A 20,030-nucleotide genomic window follows, 5' to 3' on the forward strand; every position below is an offset into this window, starting at 1 on the left:
TGTAGAGTCGAATTAGCACCTTGTAAAAAAGTTGTTTTTTAAATTCTGTGTTAAAAGCGTCTCGAAAAAGGAGACTAGAAATGGAGGATTACATTGTGGGATAGAGAATCTCATGAGTGTGCTCTGTTGTATTCTGCACATCATCTAGGTAATTTATGCTTACAGAAAATTGGTACACATATTGCAAAAATAGAAATGATAGTATGGTGCTATTCAGAACATAAAATGGCAAAAGACAAAGGCCAAAAATATGCAAGTGTGCAAAAGCTCATCCATCGGATTGAAAGTGCACGGTCCTGCTGTACATACTTGATGATAGGGGTGTGAACCGACACTGGTCTCACGGTTCGGTTCGATTACGATTATCATGTCATCGATTCAGTTCAATTCGATATTACAATGCACCGCATCCTCAATTTTAAATTTTTCTTCAAAAGTGATGTGTGCGCGCGTGTGTGTGTGCTCGCCTGTTCAAACAGTGACATTCCAGTTTAAGTTTCAAGGGAGTAAAGCTTGCTTATGCCATTAAGAAAAGGAAAATCTGTCAAATAAATTTTGTTTTAAAGAAATGTTCATTTAAAAGCAGCGCTCATTAATCAGTGTATTATGTTACCATTAAAGATGTGCGCATCAACCGTCGCCGAATCCGCTGTTGAAGGTTATGATCATCCATTTATAATCACGCATAACAACACAGAATAATTGTAATTTGACCATCGGGTGCGGATACTTAAATCAGAGAAAATGATTGGGGCGGGTGGATGATTTGTTTTTGGCTGCGGATTCGGGTGACGTTGGAGCTCATCCGCTTACTATAAAGCAGTCAGACTCTGCCAGGCGTTAACAGCTCGGGGTGAAAACGGCTAATGTGGTTTATCAAGTTAGTGGTTTTACCTGCTGCATATTCTATTTCTGCGTGACATGAGCCGAAATGTGTCCAGACGTAGGCTTTTAAAGTATTTGGAGCATTTTTAATTTTCTCGCTCTCGCGTCTCACCTCCCTCTGCCATTGTATGCTACTGCGACAAAGCACGTACGCGACATTATAATCGGTTATGATACCAAACGGAACCGATACCGAATCGTCCTTGTCTGCATCGATGCATCGTAGAAACGATAAATTTTGAATGGAGTTACCTTAAAATGTCTGACTGTGCCATTAAATAATATGTTTTACTGAATCTTGGCAACAGCGAACATGGAAGTTATTTTCTGTTTCAGCCGAAACGGTTTCATTGATAGGTAACTAGCGCTATTCTGATGACGCGTTTAGACTAGGAATGCACTGAAATTTCGGCCGCCGAAAATTGGATTTTCTGTTTTTGGCTGAAAGAGAAAGTAAAAAAGTTGGCTGTAAAAAAGAAAGGCTGTTAAAAAAAAAAGGCTGTAAAAAAGAAATCTGCATTGCTTATCCTTTCGATTTTTCATTAAAAAAATTGGCACAAATCTAACTTCAGAGAATAAATATGCTTCAGAGATATTTTACTCATAAACAATTCTAGGGGTGCCAATAATTGTGGCCAACGTGTTTTGGAGAAAAACATTTATTTCCTAATGTGATCCCCCCCCCCCACTTTCAATTCTTTTACTTCAATGAAAGGTTAGATTTTTGCCAATTTTTTGAATGAAAGATCAAAAGGATAAACAATGCAGATTTATTTTTTACAGCCATTTTTTATAATATTTACCAGGGGTGCCATTAATTCTGACCACAACTGTATGCCACCCTGTCCCTCAGTATTCAGCGCTCAGGCTTCACTCTCGCTCTAGTCGTTATCATCGACCGGTGTGAAGCTCACCTCAATATTCTGCTCTATGCATGTGCACTCCGGTCAGTTGCTCACGGCCTATGGAAATGCTCCACTCATGTACCGCTCGTGCTCATCGATCTGCTCAAATAATGCATCGACATTAAACTTCTATGTAGTAGTATACTTGTTTCTGTTTGCAATAGCTCTATTGTGCTGTAACATGGTGTGATATAGCCGTGCTATTAATATGACGCTACTCTTTTCGCTCCGTCCCTAGTTTGGACTCTTTTAGCTTCTATTTCAAGCAAACAATGTGGAAAAGCTACAAGTAAACATGCTAGCAGTATAACTAGATATAATATAAATGTGATTCTGTTCAAACTGTTGCAATGGAAAGAAAAAACTGACCATAGAAGGTCACTATTTAGACCACTCACGCAGTAGCGACTTAACTTTCAATAAATTTACGTTAACATACTTAACATACCAAAAACACTAATGACATTTCATCAACAGAAGCATGTTTAAACTCAAGCCTAGTTTAAAAGTCAATATACCTATTCTAAGCAAATCGACAAATTAGAAAATGTTGTACTTACCAATGCTCACTTCGTGTAAATCAGTCGTCTTGCATGTTTATAAACAATTTTGTATTACATTAACAAAGTCTGCAAAATGGCCAAATTGGGAATAGAAAACCATCAAAAACACACTGCAAATACGGAAAAATTAGAACGAAAAGGAAAAAAGCTGGCCCTGAGAGTGTGTTGCGGCCTGAAAGCTTAATGCACGGCTCAAAAGCGAAACCCTTTGTTCGGTTATGCATGAGTGTGCATGTGTTAATGGGCAGGCAATTATGCAACCTTGATGGTAAACTTCAGAGTGAACGAGTGGTAGCACTAGAGCTCTAAAATATCAGCGTTAACACAATTTCAGCCTACACGGCTCTCAATGCCAACCTCTAACCACCTCCACTCTTTCTTTCTGGCTGTCTGTCACTCTTTCCTTTGGCTTCTCACATTGCCTCTGTTATTCTGAACGCCTGTGGGCTGTATCTCTCTCTGATACCGTCTTCTCTTACGTTTATCCTAAGGTGGTTTTGTAAAGATCTAAAAATCTTTTTTTATTCCAGCAAATAGATATTTGTATGAAATCCAGTTCATTCACTTCACTTCCTGACCCTCACGCCAAGCCAAATGCAGTTCAGGGTGGCCTGAGTCTGGAAACTTATAAAAGTCTCTGTGGGCAGCCTGAGACGGCAGACAAGATTTCGGGAGCTGATATGGAGCAGAGCAGGGGTGGGGCTAATGTGGTGTGGGTGTGGCCTAAACAGTGGGCGGAGCATGGAAGAACCCATGTGAGAACCGAGCCAATTCCAGCAAATTCCTAGTCAATGACAGCAAGGACGAACCATCTCCATGACAATTAGGGCAGTCCGTCTGGAGGAAGCATGTTTTTGATATCAAGGGATCACTTAAAGTGAAGCACGCTGTCATCATGATGGAGAAGACGTCTTGGCGATGACATCATGTATGATATCACCCTCTATTATTAAGCCTAATATTCCCACTGTGGATTAGCAGATCATAAAACATGCCAGTAAATCACATTTAGGTCCTGAGGTGCTACGACAAGCAGATGGTGCGCGTTATCCACTGAAAAACACATAAACAGATCCTGGATCAGTACGTGAAAGACTGCCGATTGACTCAGAGTTTCAAGTCAACATCAAATGAAAACACATCATGGAGTTCAGAAAGGTTTTTTGGAGAGGATTTTTGCAGACCCAGCCAGGATTAGCTGCACTTCACTCAGAGTAGCCTTGAGCTAGCTGGCACCTTTGTTGCTATGGGAACTGCTGATGCTGTTGTCATGATGTCACTATGACTGAAACTCAAAATTTTATGACATATGACCCATCATCACCCATGATCATGTACTTCACCAAATCCCAATTCGCATGCTTCTGCTAGGATGTGCACGAGTAATCGACTAGTAAAAACACAATTTAAACTGCAAAAATTGATTTTCCTTGGCACCTTTGCCTGCCGCAGGCAACATGTACTTTACTACTGAACCCTTTTCTTAAATCTTACGCTTACAATTGAATATATTGGATGGCACCCAATTGTAATGCGGAGGAGATGCTGTGTGCTTCCAAGTGGCAACATTTAGATTTTCACTGGTATATTCAGTTTTTATTGGAGTCATGCATTCACAGTATGAAATTAAACACCCGTTACAAGCCAAATGAGAGTCCTTTTTAAACAGCCGTCGGTATTTTTGATCATCTACCATCTTAGACTGACATTTAACAAGAAATGCAAATTGATACACAGATGTGCATCTAAACTAAAGAATTACTATATTACATATTGCTGAACAGACAAAAACAAAGCTTTCAATGAGCATGATTGGCTGTTTTTGTAGTTATAGATGACTCTATAGATGGCACTGACTTTGTCATACCTTTTTTATTATGAATAATACACAATCTTAATCCCACATACTACACAGGAGAGACAGTATGATAAATGTGACCCAGTATTTTTCTTTCTATGAAAAATATGAAGTGAACAATGTATTTTTGCTCATCCTTAAACTGTTGCATTATCCTTTGGTTTATGATAAAGCACTAGGCCTACATCTAATGTGATCATCTCTAAAGTGATAGAGCTAATGTGCACATTAGTGATCGACTGATATATAGCCAAGGCCGATATATCGGCCGATATTTGGCATTTTTAAAATATCGGCATCGGCCGATCAGTGTTTCTGATTGGCCAATGTGTTGGAAGCGGGACTTTTATTTTGACGGGCGGCGCTGAGGACACCAGTGCCTGAGTAGAGAACGGCAGCGCCTGATCACACAGCACTCACTCACATTCTCCGTCTTCATTAGTTTACGATCTCTGTCAGTCATATCTAATACTATGTTAGACAGAACTGGTACACAAAGAAAGTAAATGGTATGCGAAAAAGTAAAGCGTTTGCTTTTAGATTATTTGTAACAGAAAAGGCAAACAATCAGGCTAAAATACTTTCTCATTTACCGTCAACATTTAGCAAATGCGCATGTACATAATTTAAACAAATCAATGAATATCTAATAAACATTTAATTTCACAAACCTTGCAGATTTAATCAAATCCAGCTGTGATATCTTGTGAAGTGTGCATTTGTAGCCTGCGAGTGTCCGTGCGAAGTGAGTGAATGCGAACAGATGACCAGCCTCAAGAGACCCGATCGAAAAACTTTAAATCCTTCATTTTAAAATATACTGTGCTATATCCAGTTGCCCACTGTGTCATATTCATATCGCTTTCACTGTGTGCTGTGTGTAATATTAGCGTTACCTTGTCTTTATTTGAAAAAAATATGATTACCAGTGCGCACGAAATTACCAGATTACTGAGTGCCCTGTTACAGTGGGTGTTTCTCAAAACCAAGAATGCAAAGAACGGACTTGTGTTCTTGGGGAGAACGCTCTTGCTAGTTGTTCTTGGAAGAATGAACTCACAAGGTGACGCACACAGAACGCTGCTGACAGTTTGAGACAATGTGTTCTTGCTGGTATTGCGCAATAATACCCCCGCACAGACGCCGTCTGCAGTACCCAAACATAACGAGAATTATTGACGATAACAGCCAGGCTTTGTCGCCCAAGCCTACCCTCAGCTCAAGGGATTACTCTACAACTGTACACTACAATGTAATGTATATTCATAACAATAAAGCTACGCTTATGGAGATTCTTCTCACTTCCGAAAACGTTTGAGCACATTTTCGATTAGCCAAAAATTTGTCAAAATGCCAATATTTGAAATCTACACAGTTGATTTCTCGCATCAAATGTTCTCAGAAGTGAATTTAGTGATGAAATCGCGTACGAAATTGTAGAAAAACGACTTGCTGTATTGACCTGCCTCTCTTTCCTCGAATGCCGAAATGAATGCTGGGATATTTCTGCCGTCAAGTTCACACAAGTTACCAATCTATGCATCCTCGGTAAAATGGGCGTGTCAAGGACACTTCCGGGATTTTTAACCGTTCTTGCCAAAATCCAAACTTGTGTATTGGGACAGTACTTGGGCAGCGACTGATGACGTTTCACAAGTCCACAAGAACACAAGTACAGACAAGAACGCATATTGAGAAACGGCCAGTGTTTACTTCCTTTTTATTCACATATTCATATATTTTTAAACAATTACTTTATTTGTGAAAAATTGCAGATTCATGAAGTTGCCATCGAAAGTATAAGCATGTTTATTTTAAAGATTTTTTTTCTAATTTATTAAATATTGATTAAAATAAATATAAAGTATATATATATATATATATATATATGCTTTTTATCGGCCATCGGCCACCCTGCTCTCTAAGATATCGGCATCGGCCATCAAAAAACCAATATCGGTCGACCACTGGTGCACAAGTGAAATACTTCATTGAACTCGCGAGAGAGTCAAACCGCTCTGGGAGTGTTTGGGCACAGGGCTAGTGGAGGTGTATATTTAAACCTGTCTGGCTGAAACTAGAGATTATGTGTGTCTCATACCAAACACCTGAGGCAAAATGCTCCCATAGCTCTCTGTCTGTCGGTCTGTCTGTCTGTCTGTCTGTCTGACCGACTCACGCCAGCTACATAACTCAAGACTCACCGCAATACAAACAACTTTTTTGTCATCGAGCATGTCACACACACACACCACCTGTTATTTTACAAATGACTAATGCCTTTTCACACGCAACTGCACAGAGGTGAATGACCGTCAAGTTTTTTCTGTGTTAGTATTTTGTTTGTGCACTGCATGCATGTGTTTATGATATGTACATGATAGCACTGATATGTTTGAATGGCATGTTTGTGATGACTCTCACACATCAAACAGACATCTGACCGAAGCCTGGTTCACTTCACACTGACAGGGATTAAATCGCTGGACATTGTCAAGTCACTTTGCTTTTTGGTTTTTAGTAGGTGTTGACCATCAAATCCAATTAACCTTAAGACAAGACAGCGGATATTTAAAGGGATAGTTCACCCAAAAATTTAAATTCTTTCTTCAATTACTCACCCTTATGTCGTTCAAAAGCCATAAGACTTTTGTTCATCTTCAGGACACAAATGAAGATATTTTTAATGAAATCAGAGAGATTTCTGTCCCTCCATTGAAAGTCTATTCACCCAAAACATCAAAACATTGATAAAGAGATCGTAAAAGAAATCCATATGAATCGAGCAGTTTAATCCTTTAAGTCTTATAAATATAAACATAATCGCTTTATAAGATGAACAGATTTAATTAAGGCTTTTATTTATATAAACACTGATTAGCGAACATAGAGAACCGGAAGCTCAAGCATGCTTGCTTGACAGGCGAGAACCAATGAGGTTCATTCTCGCATGTTTGAGCTTCCACCAGAACCAATGAGGTGTGTTCTCACGCCTCAAGCAAGTACGGTTGAGCTTCTGTTTATCTGAGTGCTCTATGTTTGCTGATCAAACACTGACCATTGAAAACATTAACGACTTTAGGTCAATGTCAGACAATGACAACTTGCATTCTTTCAGATTACAGTGTGATTTTGCCAAAGGAACAAACAAAACTCCATTATATGGCCATTCTGTATACCTACTATTCAAATTACATGTGCCATAAAAGCAGCTTTTTAACCACAGTAAAAGGAATTAGCCAAAAAAAAAAGGATGTGTATGTGTCTGATAGTTCAGTTTAGCTTAACAGACAAAATGGCAACAAGGCTTCTCGGTGCAACGATTTGATTGGCTACGAGGCCTGTCAGTCATTTATCAGGTCAAGTGTCACCGTTTGAACTTCTGCGGACATCAGCGAGGAAGGGATGATTTTGTCTGGTTAATCTGATCTCAGTCAGGTCCTGATCTGATTCAGTGTCCTCACTCTGTGAATATAATCACACACACACACACACACACACACGCTCCTCCCCAGGGTGCTCATCACACCTGTTTCCTAGAGCTCAAATCCTTCCCTAACCAAATCACAACCCTCTCACAACTATTCACCAAAACACAAAAATCCACTTAAACTCAGAAAGTCTTTTTTTCACTATTCGTGTATTCGAGTGAAACTGTTTCTCGACCAAGAAAAAAATGTCGTGCAGGACTTGATTGTGTCCATTGGGATTTGATTGTATTGTTGTCATGTGCAAGAGGGAGGGGGAGTTATTTGGATTAAAGATTACGAGGGAACATGTCTTTAAAAAAAAAAAAAAAGTATGTGCAGGGATAAATCATTTATAATAAATCCTGCAATATTCCATAAAAAAATAAGAATTTTCCATTTTGATTTCATGGTGACTTTAAAACCTCTGGATCGACTCGTTTCTCCAAGCTATGACACTACCTCACAAAAATTCACAATGGAAACCAGAGTTTCAATCAAACTACTACAGAGACCATTAAAACTTCAGAGTAACTTGCTATAGACTTCTATAAATACACATTATAAACTACTATTTATTGTATTGTACATATAAATGCTAAAATTATTTTATACTATCCATGAGCAAGTCTATCAGTAATTTTTAAACTCACACTATAGGCTATTCTGTTAAATGGCTGATTTGGGCAAATATTGGTCAATAACTAATACTAATAAGAATAACTCAGTAACTGTTGTTATTGTTACCATGGTAAAGGCCAAGTGCTTAAAACTAACATCCAAAATGAAACCCATATGATTCAAGCCTCTCGAGCTGCCTTTTCACTGTGTGTGAGAGTCTGGATACAACTAACGTTACAGCAATTCCTGATCATCGTCTGTCATAAGCGGTGAAAAAGAAACATTATGCATGTATGGTTAAAAATAACCACATATTAATTATACAGGCATAATGTGAGCTCAAATTAATCCTTCTTTAAAAACTATTTGGCAGTGAATGTAAAAATGCTAAATCATCCACATGGTAAAAATCCTATATCACATTGACAACTGAAGACATGCAGATATATGAAACACACATTTCTTAAACATATTTTCTTTATAGTTACTAAAGTGAAAGCTGATATTTAAACGGATCACACACACACACACACAACAGCATCCTGACAGAAACATTGAGGAACTCTCCAGAACCGGCGTCAGATCCCATCAGGTTTTTCCCTCATGGACTTTCCAGAGAAAATGACATTTTATCTCCTCACAGAAATGATTTAGCAGAAATGACACTTTATCCTTTGCACGCAGAAAATAACGTTACTCCTGAAGCTGATACACACCACAATCAGACATAACACGCGTAATGACTCAGGTTAACCGTTTAACCACCACAACACAAACATTTTCACGGCCCTTCTGAAATGTTCAACTCGTTAAACTGACAATAAACTGGTTGAAAAATCACAGCTGCGCGTCACGCGTCTAAATATGCGCCATTCGCTCGAGCTGACGCGCCGCGTGGATCTTTCTGTGAAACTCCGTACGAACTTTCTGCTCTTACCTTCAGCGAACGACAACGCTCTCCTCACGAACCCGTGTGCGCCATCCTAATCCAAATATCGCGGAACTGTCGTCAAACTGAACGTGGGCTCTGATGGATATTTTGCTCGGGAGAAATGTGTGATCACGCGTCCGTGTTCCGCCGCTCCGGTAACGGCTCGAGCACGGTCGGGGACGCGCAGAGGGCAGGGCGCTGTGGACGCGCACTTCGTGTTGGAATGTCGGAAACGCGCTTTGCTCCCAGACAGTTTTGCTATGATTTTCATTGAATATTTTGAAGAACATTAATAATAAAAGTGACTAAAATGTAAAACTGTATTATGTTTTGAGACAAAAAACAAAACAAATTTGCAAATCTCATTATAAGGACACTTGTGGTATTATTTTTGAAATAATTTCCTTAGAAACTATATTATTACGTACAATACAGAATGCGATTGTCTTAGAAATGCTTAAGTAAAACATTTAATTTGTTGATATAGTCCCAGGTCATATCTGTGTCTCCATAAAGTTAATTTTGCCGCGAAACGTTTGCGCACAAACTCATAACCCCGCCCACAAGTGACATTTTTATACATTTCTACTCAACTTTGAAAAGCTCAAAGGCCACAAATCAGGGCTACACTTTTAATTTGTACAGTAGCCTATATTGCCAACACATATGGTACATTTTTCATTTATTTTTTACACATTTTCTTTTAGGTTATGCAAATAAGCTCTGTGACCTTTAAAAAAAAATCGTACATGTTTTGTTTATCAAGATAATCTGCACAAATGAACAATAACTTTTATGAATTTTGAAGCAGATACTATTGCCAGAAGTAAAAAGCCAAATTCAGGCTATAAATAAACTAGCAGCCTATATGGTCTTGATTTCAAAAACATTTTTGGGTAAGAAACTTTTTTGTCTGAAAGTTTGGGTTATAATAGTTAGCAAGAGTGCGATTATAAACACAATGAGGCTGTAAAAGCAGACTTGTGAGTAGATGAGTTTACTTATTCAGTGTGATCACATTTAATGTCCCAGACAACCCCTGTAGTCCCATTTAGCGACTTGTTTACAACCCCCTTTTTCAAGACCCAAAAGCTTTTTAAAAAAACACAATTACTGGTGTATTTAATGTTGTAGAATAAAACATTAAATTATGAGTTTATGATAACCTCAGACCTTATTTTGGGCATTTAACCAAAACCCCATTTTAAAAAAATGCTAAAATGCTAACTTGTTTTGGCCAACAAAAATACCTCATCACAGATAGGCCTATCAAACAGTAAAACAGGGTAAACACAATAAATTAAATACGTTAAGACAGAGAACAGTACAACATAACTGTAAAATCACATGCTGTACATACAATCTTTCACTCAAATGAATGAGTCTGTGAAATCTAAATAGTTCACAACAGATCTTTTAATCTGCTATCAGCCTTAATTTGAGAGTTGCAGTCTTTTGAAAAGTGTATTAATGTAATGTCTATGGATAACACCAGAAAACACATTTAAAGTAATGGAAACCCAATGGAAGCATTCAAAGTATCTTTGTTTTTGTAGCCTCTGTTGAGAACTAATGCTGCCATTCAAAACCAATCAAAACTGAAATTAAACTTTCCATGCTTTTTTTGTTTGTTTAATGGTGCTTATTTGACCATTATGGAGCTCAACATCTGGTTGCTATATGCTTTCATTGTTGTAAAAAAGAGGAGTGTGAACATTCTGCATATCGTTCTACTTTGTGTCCTGAAAGAAAGGCATGAATTATTCCTAAAAGCCGATAGCTATTTTTTTTTTCCTTTTGCGTCAGCTGAAACTCATGCATAAACCATCACTACAATATTAATCTAATACATATCTGACCATATCTCTTCGTGAAGTATCTTTTTCCTCTATGATACAGCAACCACATTTAGGGCAGAATATTGAAGAATGAGAATGACAGAAGGAGACCATCATCAGCCATGGAAAAGCCGGAAAATCCTATTCCCTCGTGACAGGACAAAGCTGATTCAGAGAAAGTGTTGCTGAGCTCATTGTGTGTGGGTTATTGGTTTGTGTGACTCTATTGTCTGTGGGTTCAGGGTGGATATTCAGTATGAGAGACAGGAAATGAGCTCTACATGTCATGACTCACACAAGCCTCCTCTCCTCTCCTCTCCTCTCCTCTCCTCTCCTCTCCTCTCCTCTCCTCTCCTCTCCTCTCCTCTCCTCTCCTCTCTTCTCCTCTCTTCTCTTCTCTTCTCTTCTCTTCTCTTCTCTTCTCCCTCCAATATGTTGTTTCTCCCAATTGAGGAAATGAAAAACATCTCTAGGGCAAAGAGAGTCTCATTTTATGATATGATTATGAGTTCTTGCATTCAGCTGGATCTTCGCTTTGGGCAAAAGAGAGGGAAAGATGAACAATCCCATGCTTTGAAAGAAAAGTTCACCCAAAAATGGCTATTCTGTCATCATTTGTCATGTTGTACCAAACTACTTTCTTTCTTCTGTGGAAAACAAAATTACAATTAGCACCAGAAAATATACAACTATATTTTGATGTTCTGAAGTCATGGCATTGTTAAAGATTTACTTCATTTTTTCATTGATAATTACTGAGCTGAACTTGAGAACCCTGATAAGTTTGATTCACAAATCAATCATTCAATCTGGTTTTGTGAATAACTGATTCACTGACACGATCCAGTTCAAAAGAATGAGCCGTTCACAATCGGACATGCAGAAATATCTTCAAAATGTAATTTGCGGTCCACACTATCCCTTTTGCCGCCCTTTTTACACAGTGAAGGACATAAGTTTTAAAAGGAAGTTAGGTCATCTGACCCTCCTGTGCCATGGATGCCGTACTCCATTTCTGACGGATGACAGGAAGTCCTGCTGTCTGACAGGAAATGGACATGACAACAGAAAGGAAATTACACATGTCCCAGAGTCCTGTGCAGCTGCAGCTCATCTCTTCTCTATATTACAAGGGCTCAAATATTATTAGGACACTAAATTTACACCTATAAATCAGAGTTATTATAGTTAACTAAAACTGAAACTAAAACCATAAAACAGTTTCTTTACTTGAAAAAAAAAAAAAAAAAAAAAACGTAAACTGAAATTAAATGAAATACAAAAAAGGTCACTGTCCAGCTATAGCAGGTCGCTTGGCGCTCTTTTTATAATTCCTTTTTTTCCATCACATATTTTAGTAATCATAAATTAGGAATCATTCAAAAGCTTAAAAAAACTCAAAATGCATCCTGTCAAAACCATTTTGAAATCGGACATTGTGTTACCATGGAAACGGTACTTTACAATCTTTTAGGGGGCTCCGTTTATTTTAACAAATTCTTTTCTAATCTTGACAAAACACATATTGACGGAAAGGTCTGAGACTCAAGGTTCCATATTTGCTGACTGTTTTGTGAATGAAGAGATATTGTGACAGAAATATATAAATTTGTCACAGGATAATGTCAAACAATGTCAAATCATGTAAATTTATTTAACAAAATAAATTCAATGGAATATGGGTGTCCATTTTTGGTATAGCACCTAAACAAAATCTCATAGGAACTTACATTTTTGTGATATCTACTTCAAATTTGGAACACAACTTGTTTAGATACATGGCTTTGATTTGTAAGCAATTATAGAGTACAATTATTTAGAAAAATATATATTTTACAAAAGTACAGTACATTTGTTTTACAGTAAACTACACTTTCATCAAATGTTTCAAGGAAACATCTCTCATTTTAATTTAGTTCAACCTGATTTACTAAAATAAAATAAAAGTTAATAAAAAAGATATAAACATACTGTATAAAAAAATCTTAAAAATAACAGAATTACTAAAATTAAACTGAAAATGGAAAATATATTTAAAAAAAACGATTGAAAATATGAAAAAGTATAATTTAATTAATTTATCAAATCAGTAGTCCAAATAGTAACTGTAAAGCCCGATTTAAAACTGTCCAAAATTGAATTTGACTTTTGGTTACACTTGATTTTGTGACGTAGTTACTTAAATAAGTACTGCACAGTTAATCTTAATTAACTTGAGTTACGGTTAGGGTTTGGTTTAGGGTTAGTTACTTGTAATTATGCATAATTTACTGTTATTACTAAAAGTACATGTAGTAGCATGTAACTACATCACCCTAAATTAAAGTGTCACCTGACCTTTTTCAAAGATTTTCTCTTTTTTTTGGCAGCCGTTAAATAAAAACACCAGAGTCGCCGTTTTTCACCCCAGATATTGTGTTTTTTAATATAAAACCTTTAATTAATTCACACCTGCTTATAAGCCCAACTGTGTTACAGCTGTTCAGTAGCAGCCTTCAGCAAACCGTCTGTCCTGAGAACTATAACACTGCTGTCTCTAGCGCTTCATCCCAGAGGGAACTAAATCTAATTAATTAATGCCAACCATCTAGCAAATGAGCTGGAGGAGAGAGAGAATCAGACACTCATCAATGTCTTCATACATTTGCTTTATTGAATTCTTCAAATGTCAAGACCATAGAGGGAATTCAGTAACTCCAGCACAAAGACACCAGCTACACATGAACCTGCCTCTCTTCACACGAACACAACATCGCACTTTCTTACATAACATGAAAGAAATTACAAGTATAAAATTCAGCTTAAAATCAAAATAACATGTATACATGCAGATGAAACCACAACCCTTCTAAAATAACGTTTTTACATTTTAATAACGCGCATAAATGCATGGCAAACGTGAACTGCTAAAATAAAAAAATAAAAAACGAGCAGATAAAAACAGCATTGTAAAAAAATAAATAGGAAACAAGTGAATAATTGCTTGACACAAAAAACCGCGGTCATCGCAGGATAGGAGGAGGGGCTACTGCACGAGAGGGGGCGGGGCCTCACAATTACCTGCAGGCGGATCAGAGCAGTGCATTAATGCACACGTGGATCATGTGATCAAAGCAAGAGTGCTGTGGTGTGCGGCTACCTGTCGAGGCGGTTGACCACGTCCCTGACGGTGCCGATCAGGTGCTGGTGCTCCTGTGGGCTGGACAGGATGATGCTGTGAAGCTTCTTCATGTAGGAGTCGATGGAGTTGAGTGTGGGCGTCTCTCCGCTGCCTGCAGGAACACAGTAGGGAAAGATTATCTTTCACATAATGGGAAGATCGGATTCACAGTTGAAACAGCCTTCACTCAAATAAGCTTTGGGAATAAAACAAAGAAAGTAATATGTTGGCAATATTTTGACAGATCATTTTTTTTTCATAAGAAAATGTTTTATTGGAAATATATTCAGTTAGTGACAGTGAAAAGATTTCTTTTTTTAAGAAATGCTGTTTTTATAGCTTTCTATTCATCCAAAAAAATCAAAATCAAAATTCAGCATGCTTCATGAGCAGCAAATCCACACAGAATGATTTCTGAAGGATCATGTGACACTGAAGACTGATGCTGAAAATTCAGATTTGCATCACAGGAATAAATGATACAAATAAATAAAAAATATATTCAAATAGAAAACACTTAAATTATAAAAAATATTTCACAATATTATAGTTTTTACTGTGCTGTTTTTACTTTTTGATCAAATAAATGCATTGGTGAGCATAGGAGACATCTATCACAAAAAATAATATATATATATATATATATATATATATATAAAAATATATATATATATATATATAAAAAAAAATATATATATATGGGCAGGATGATGCTGTATATGGACACATGCACTGTTTAAATAATTTATATACATATTTATATTATGTATTTATATTATATATTTTATACAGTTTGTATATATATATATATATATATATATATATATATATATATATTTTTTTTTTTTTTTTGTGTGATAGATGTCTCTTATGCTCACCAAGGCTGCATTTATTTTATTTATATGATTCGTATATTTAATGTAATCTAATATATTATGTATATACTTTTTTTATTAATTAATATTGGGAACAAGCACAACCAGGATCTCTGTATTTAATTTCATTAGAAGTGGAATAAAGTAGAATTTATATATATATATATATATATATATATATATATATATATATATATATATATATATATATATATATATATAGGCCTGTAGAAAGGTAATATTTATCTAAATATTTCAGACATAAAATATTTTTATCTAAATATTTTCAGATTTCATGGTCATGGCTGAAATGAATCATTGAACTGATTTAAACAAAATGAACTAAAATGAATCAGAATGCTCAACTGAACCCAGCTGGCAGGAGGTTTTTGTAGTTCAGTCATGTGTGTGTGTGTGTGTGTCTCACCGGGCAGGGGGACAGTAGAGAAGCTGTGTGTGAGGGCCGAGCGCAGGGTGTCCAGGTGTTGCTGAAGGAGGCTGTTTCGCGTGCGTTCCTGCAGCACGTCTCCTTCCAGACGCTCCACGGCGGAGCGCATGCTCTCCACATGCTTCTGCAGCGCCGCGTTTCGCTCCTCATACTCCATGTTCGTCTTTCTCAGCTGACGCATTTCAGCCTCACGCGCTGTAACACACACACACACACACGCTCAATGAATCATGTTTTCCTTAAAGACATACTCACACACTCAACAGCACTCTGCTCTCACCTTTACTGTGATTGAGAAACTCTTCAGTGAAGATGGGAATATCAAACACAGAGCGATCCTTTATCTCCAGATCCTTCTGAGAGACAGACAGAATGTTTGAGTGCTCAGACTGTCATTGATTAGTAATAAATATTATAATATACAAATATAAAAACCCGATCAGAGTCTGCACCCATAGAGTTACAGTGGCGGTCAAAATGATCTACATATCCTCCACACTTTGCAAGTTTGTTCATTAAATATTAGCCTAAATCGATCATATTCCAGCTACCAATAACACATTTAACACATTTTATGAAATAAGGGTTTCCACATCTTTCTATTTTCAAGTTGTTTGCCATTTTTGGATCATTTTATAGAGGTTAGCCTATTAACTATTGTATAAAAAAAACATCTAATAGTAAAATTAAAAATATTAAAAAACAAAACAAATATATATATATCAAATTATAGCTATTTAAATATTTTCCATGACTGTTCAAGATTTTCTAACTTTTTGTGGCTTTTCCAGTCATTTTCCAGTAGTTTCTGACTACTTAGCGATTAAAATCCCTTTATAAAATTGTAGCCAAATTCAATATTTTAGTATTATTTTTATTATATTGTTATATTTTACTATTTAGTATTATATATATTTTAAAGTAAGAAAGAAATCCCATTACTTTTATAGCCTTTTCTGAATATTGGATAATCTAATAAAAAATATTGTATAAAAATACTACAAAAACAGATGTTGACTAAAGAGTTTTCCTTGACTTTCCCAAGACTGTTTAGGGTTTTATTGCCATTACTTTTCCAGTCTTGTATGATTATTGGATGATTCCATAAAAAGATCATTACATAAAAACATCAAATTAAATAGTTTAAATCAATAAAAATAGATTTTCCAAGTTTTCCATGACTTAAAACCACAATCTCCTGTTAATTCCAGGTTTTCCATGACATGAAACATGTGTCCTGTCGTGGATATTTTTACCTCATGAAGGGATTCACCAGGTGCCTGCCGTCCAGCATCTGATAACGACAGCAAGAGAGAGGAATTTTACTTTGGACAAGTGATTTGTGATGCACATCATTTCGTCAGTCTCTTCGTTTCTATTCTCGTTTTACCAGGAAGAACCACCACCCACTGTGAAATCTCACTGGTCCCAAATCCTGCCCCACACAGCTTCATAGTGAACATCAAAAGTGTTCTGATTGGCTGTGGCTGTCACTTCATTGCAGGATTGACAAATGTTCGTTTTGGATTTCGTACCTCCTCTGTGTCTCTTTCCTTTCTGTTTCTCTTGCACTTTCCTGCTGAAGTGTTTATAGGCTTCGGTCTTCTGATACTGCTCCAGTTCTCTCATGTAGCGCTCTTTATCTCGGTCCGCTTCATCCAGATACCGCTGGGAGAGAACGAGACATGAGAGCGATGTTAGATGTCTCTGGAAAGCTTTTAATCTTGATTAAAGACGACCTTTTACGGTCTTCATTTTGCATGGGTCTACTAGAATAGGTTTTTATGCTTGGATGTTCAAAAAAAACATAATTTTTCACATATTTGACATTGTTGCGGCACCTCTCTTCCTGTCAGTAACGCTCTATTTAGTTCCGGTCTCTATGAAGCCCCGCCTTCTGAAAAGCACAATGTGCTCTGATTGGTCAGCTGGACTAGTGTGTTGTGATTGGTCGACCACTTTAAGCGTATTTGGGAAATGTCCCGTCCCTTACCATAACCCTGAGTTTCAACACACTACTTCTTTGGCGGGAATTATTTAAATGAGGAATATTGAGACGTGTTCGTTCCCAGAGAAAACTCAAGACTACAGGGAGTTCTGAAACAGTGACACTGATATAGAGAATAACTCCCTTTAGAGGGACTTTTCAGATCTTTTTCATGCTCAAACAGCAACATCACACACTAAAGAAAGTTGAAAATGTGAAAAAGCACAATAGCACTGCACTATGTGTGTCCTGACCTGTTTCTCTTCCGGGGGCAGTTTGCTCCACTCGTTCCCGAGCATCCTGGTGATCTCTGGGAAAGGCACGTCTGGTCTTTCCGCCCGCAGCTGCTCGCGGCGCTCGTTCATGAAGCGCACGTATCCTGTTAACGGGGCTTTGGGGGCGTTGCTGTCCTTCAGTGGCTTCTTCCTCCTCCTGCCTTTGGTCCAGCTGCTCCTGCGAGGTTTCTGCCAAAAACACCGGTTCACATGACTGGTTAACGCTGCTCGACCTGTGTAACGACAGCCATCACATGATCTGCTCACCTCCTCTCCGTTACGCTGGCTGCTGTTGTCTGTGTTGCCCCCCGGTGACCCGCTCTGCTCCTCCATGACCTCTGACCTTTAGTGTCACATGTAGGAGATATGTAAAAAGAGAAGATGACTGGACTCAGCATTTAAAAATAATTCAGAGCTACTGTAATAAAACTCAAAATATCATGTACAAATTATGTTTCAATTATGATTATATATTATTATATTTATATTAATTTTCCATCTTATACTCACTAACATAATAGTCAAATATACATATATATATAAATTTAAAAAAAACATTACATTAATACATTTTATTTTAATAAATATACTGTACATTACTAAAATTGTATTACATATATATATATATATATATATATATATATATATATATATATATATACATACATGTACATTTGTATAAATCATAGACTGTAAAAAATAGGTATAAATATATCAAACTTATATATATAAAAGAACATAATATGTATACATATATAATATTTTATATTGAATTATTTTCACTTTTAATACTACTAACACACACACACAAATATAACATAAAATATACATATATAAAAAATAAATACATAAAAATGTATCAATATAAATATATATATATATATATTTCATTAATTTTCTTCAATAAAATTAAACTTTACTAAAATTACCATGGTTTCATGAATACAGTACCATTCATACCATGTTTATGGGACATGTACCATGGTGATATATTAATGGAAATAAATATTTTAAGCAATATTGTACATCGATATAGCAATCTTTTAGTACTATTACCATCTGACCATTTTACTATAGTACAGCCACGGTACTTTATACAAGGTTGGTACAGAAGATGAATTTAACAGATGCATTAGAATCAAGCAAAACCCGACAGACATCAATTGTCTCACCTGTCTTTTGTTCTGAATGTGGAATCACGTCCAGAATCGCGTCTTTAACGTGTTTTTTCGCACGATTTCTCAGGAATTTTACAGAGAAAAATATTCCGAGTCAAAACAATGCACGGAGCCGGCTGACGTCATCACGCGGCGACAGGAAGCAGGACGGCTTCGTCATGCGATCTCAGCCCTGTCAGCCAGATCCCTGATGCCTCCTCCTCATCACAATCTTTATTCTACTCATCCTCCTCTCCGCCTCAGTAAAAGCGCTTTATTTCGGTTAAAGCCTCAGTAAAAGCGCTTTAGTGTGTATACGCTGCTGGAGTACTAACGAGAGATTAATGGCGTTTTGCTGCTCTCTGCTGGCCAGAGGCTGCAAGTGCAACTGATTAACTGCGGTGCTCCTCTGTTAATTTTTTAAATAAGGAAAATAAAAAGAAAGTTCTAATACACAACAACATGAAAATAACAATATGTTTGTGTGTATTGAATCATACACATATTGTCTATACCATAGATGTCTACTCTATACGGCTGTGCACGCTGCCACTTCGGCCATGTAGTCATTTTTTTTTAAAAACACATTTTTTTAACTTCAATAATTTTCCTTCAAATTATGTGTTCGTGTTTTCCTGTTTCTTGTCATAATACAAAAAAAAGATAAATAATATTTGTATTTTTGCTGCTTTTTTGTTGCCTTATCTTTACCATGTGACTATGAACGTCACATCTAACCAATCCAAAACGAGTTTTCAACCACTACGCCCCGCCCACTTTATAACTTCATGTTTTGGCAGTTGCCGCTCTACTAATTTAAATTCTGTGCCGCATTGCCATCTACTGGCCATATGTTGCATGTTCATTGATAATCATATTATTAGTCTGTTTGTAAGTAAGCAAGTAAGTAAATAAATAAATAAACAAATAAACAGACACTTATTTGAAATAAAAAACCTCGAAATCTGCAGAGGATTTGCTAGAGGCAGCCCTTCTTTTTTTGCTCACTCAATGCTCACAAAACCTTGATAGTCGATGGTTCACACTCTGACTCTCTCTT

The 20,030-nt window shown here is 36.8% G+C and overlaps 2 protein-coding genes across 4 annotated transcripts in view; both read right to left on the minus strand.

Moving 5' to 3' along the window:
* Window positions 1-9,428, minus strand: part of peak1 (pseudopodium-enriched atypical kinase 1) — a 33,523-nt gene extending 24,095 nt beyond the window's left edge. Inside the window, exon 1 of the mRNA XM_079859348.1 lies at window positions 9,237-9,428. The gene's annotated coding sequence lies outside the window, so the exon portion shown is untranslated. The remainder of the gene's footprint in view (window positions 1-9,236) is intronic.
* A 4,042-nt stretch (window positions 9,429-13,470) lies between these two features.
* hmg20a (high mobility group 20A) lies at window positions 13,471-19,284 on the minus strand (the record flags this gene model as incomplete). Of its 3 annotated transcripts, none has more annotated exons than XM_079859687.1 (9): window positions 18,986-19,284; window positions 18,081-18,156; window positions 17,793-18,002; window positions 17,087-17,219; window positions 16,808-16,845; window positions 15,832-15,907; window positions 15,531-15,746; window positions 14,208-14,340; window positions 13,471-14,128 (listed from the first exon to the last, which is right to left on the minus strand). In XM_079859687.1, exons 2-9 carry the CDS (start codon window positions 18,144-18,146, stop codon window positions 14,125-14,127), a joined length of 876 nt encoding a protein of 291 aa, XP_079715813.1. In that variant the 5' UTR covers window positions 18,147-18,156; window positions 18,986-19,284. The 3 variants fall into 3 exon arrangements, with proteins under 3 accessions (XP_079715813.1, XP_079715815.1, XP_079715814.1); XM_079859689.1 differs by having other exon boundaries at window positions 13,699-14,128; window positions 15,832-15,904; window positions 18,986-19,118; XM_079859688.1 differs by lacking the exon at window positions 13,471-14,128 and having other exon boundaries at window positions 14,204-14,340; window positions 18,986-19,125.
* Window positions 19,285-20,030: the final 746 nt, after the last annotated feature.

This window comes from Squalius cephalus (genome assembly GCF_949319135.1).
Source record: "Squalius cephalus genome assembly, chromosome: 23".
Taxonomy (NCBI): Eukaryota; Metazoa; Chordata; class Actinopteri; order Cypriniformes; family Leuciscidae; genus Squalius; species Squalius cephalus.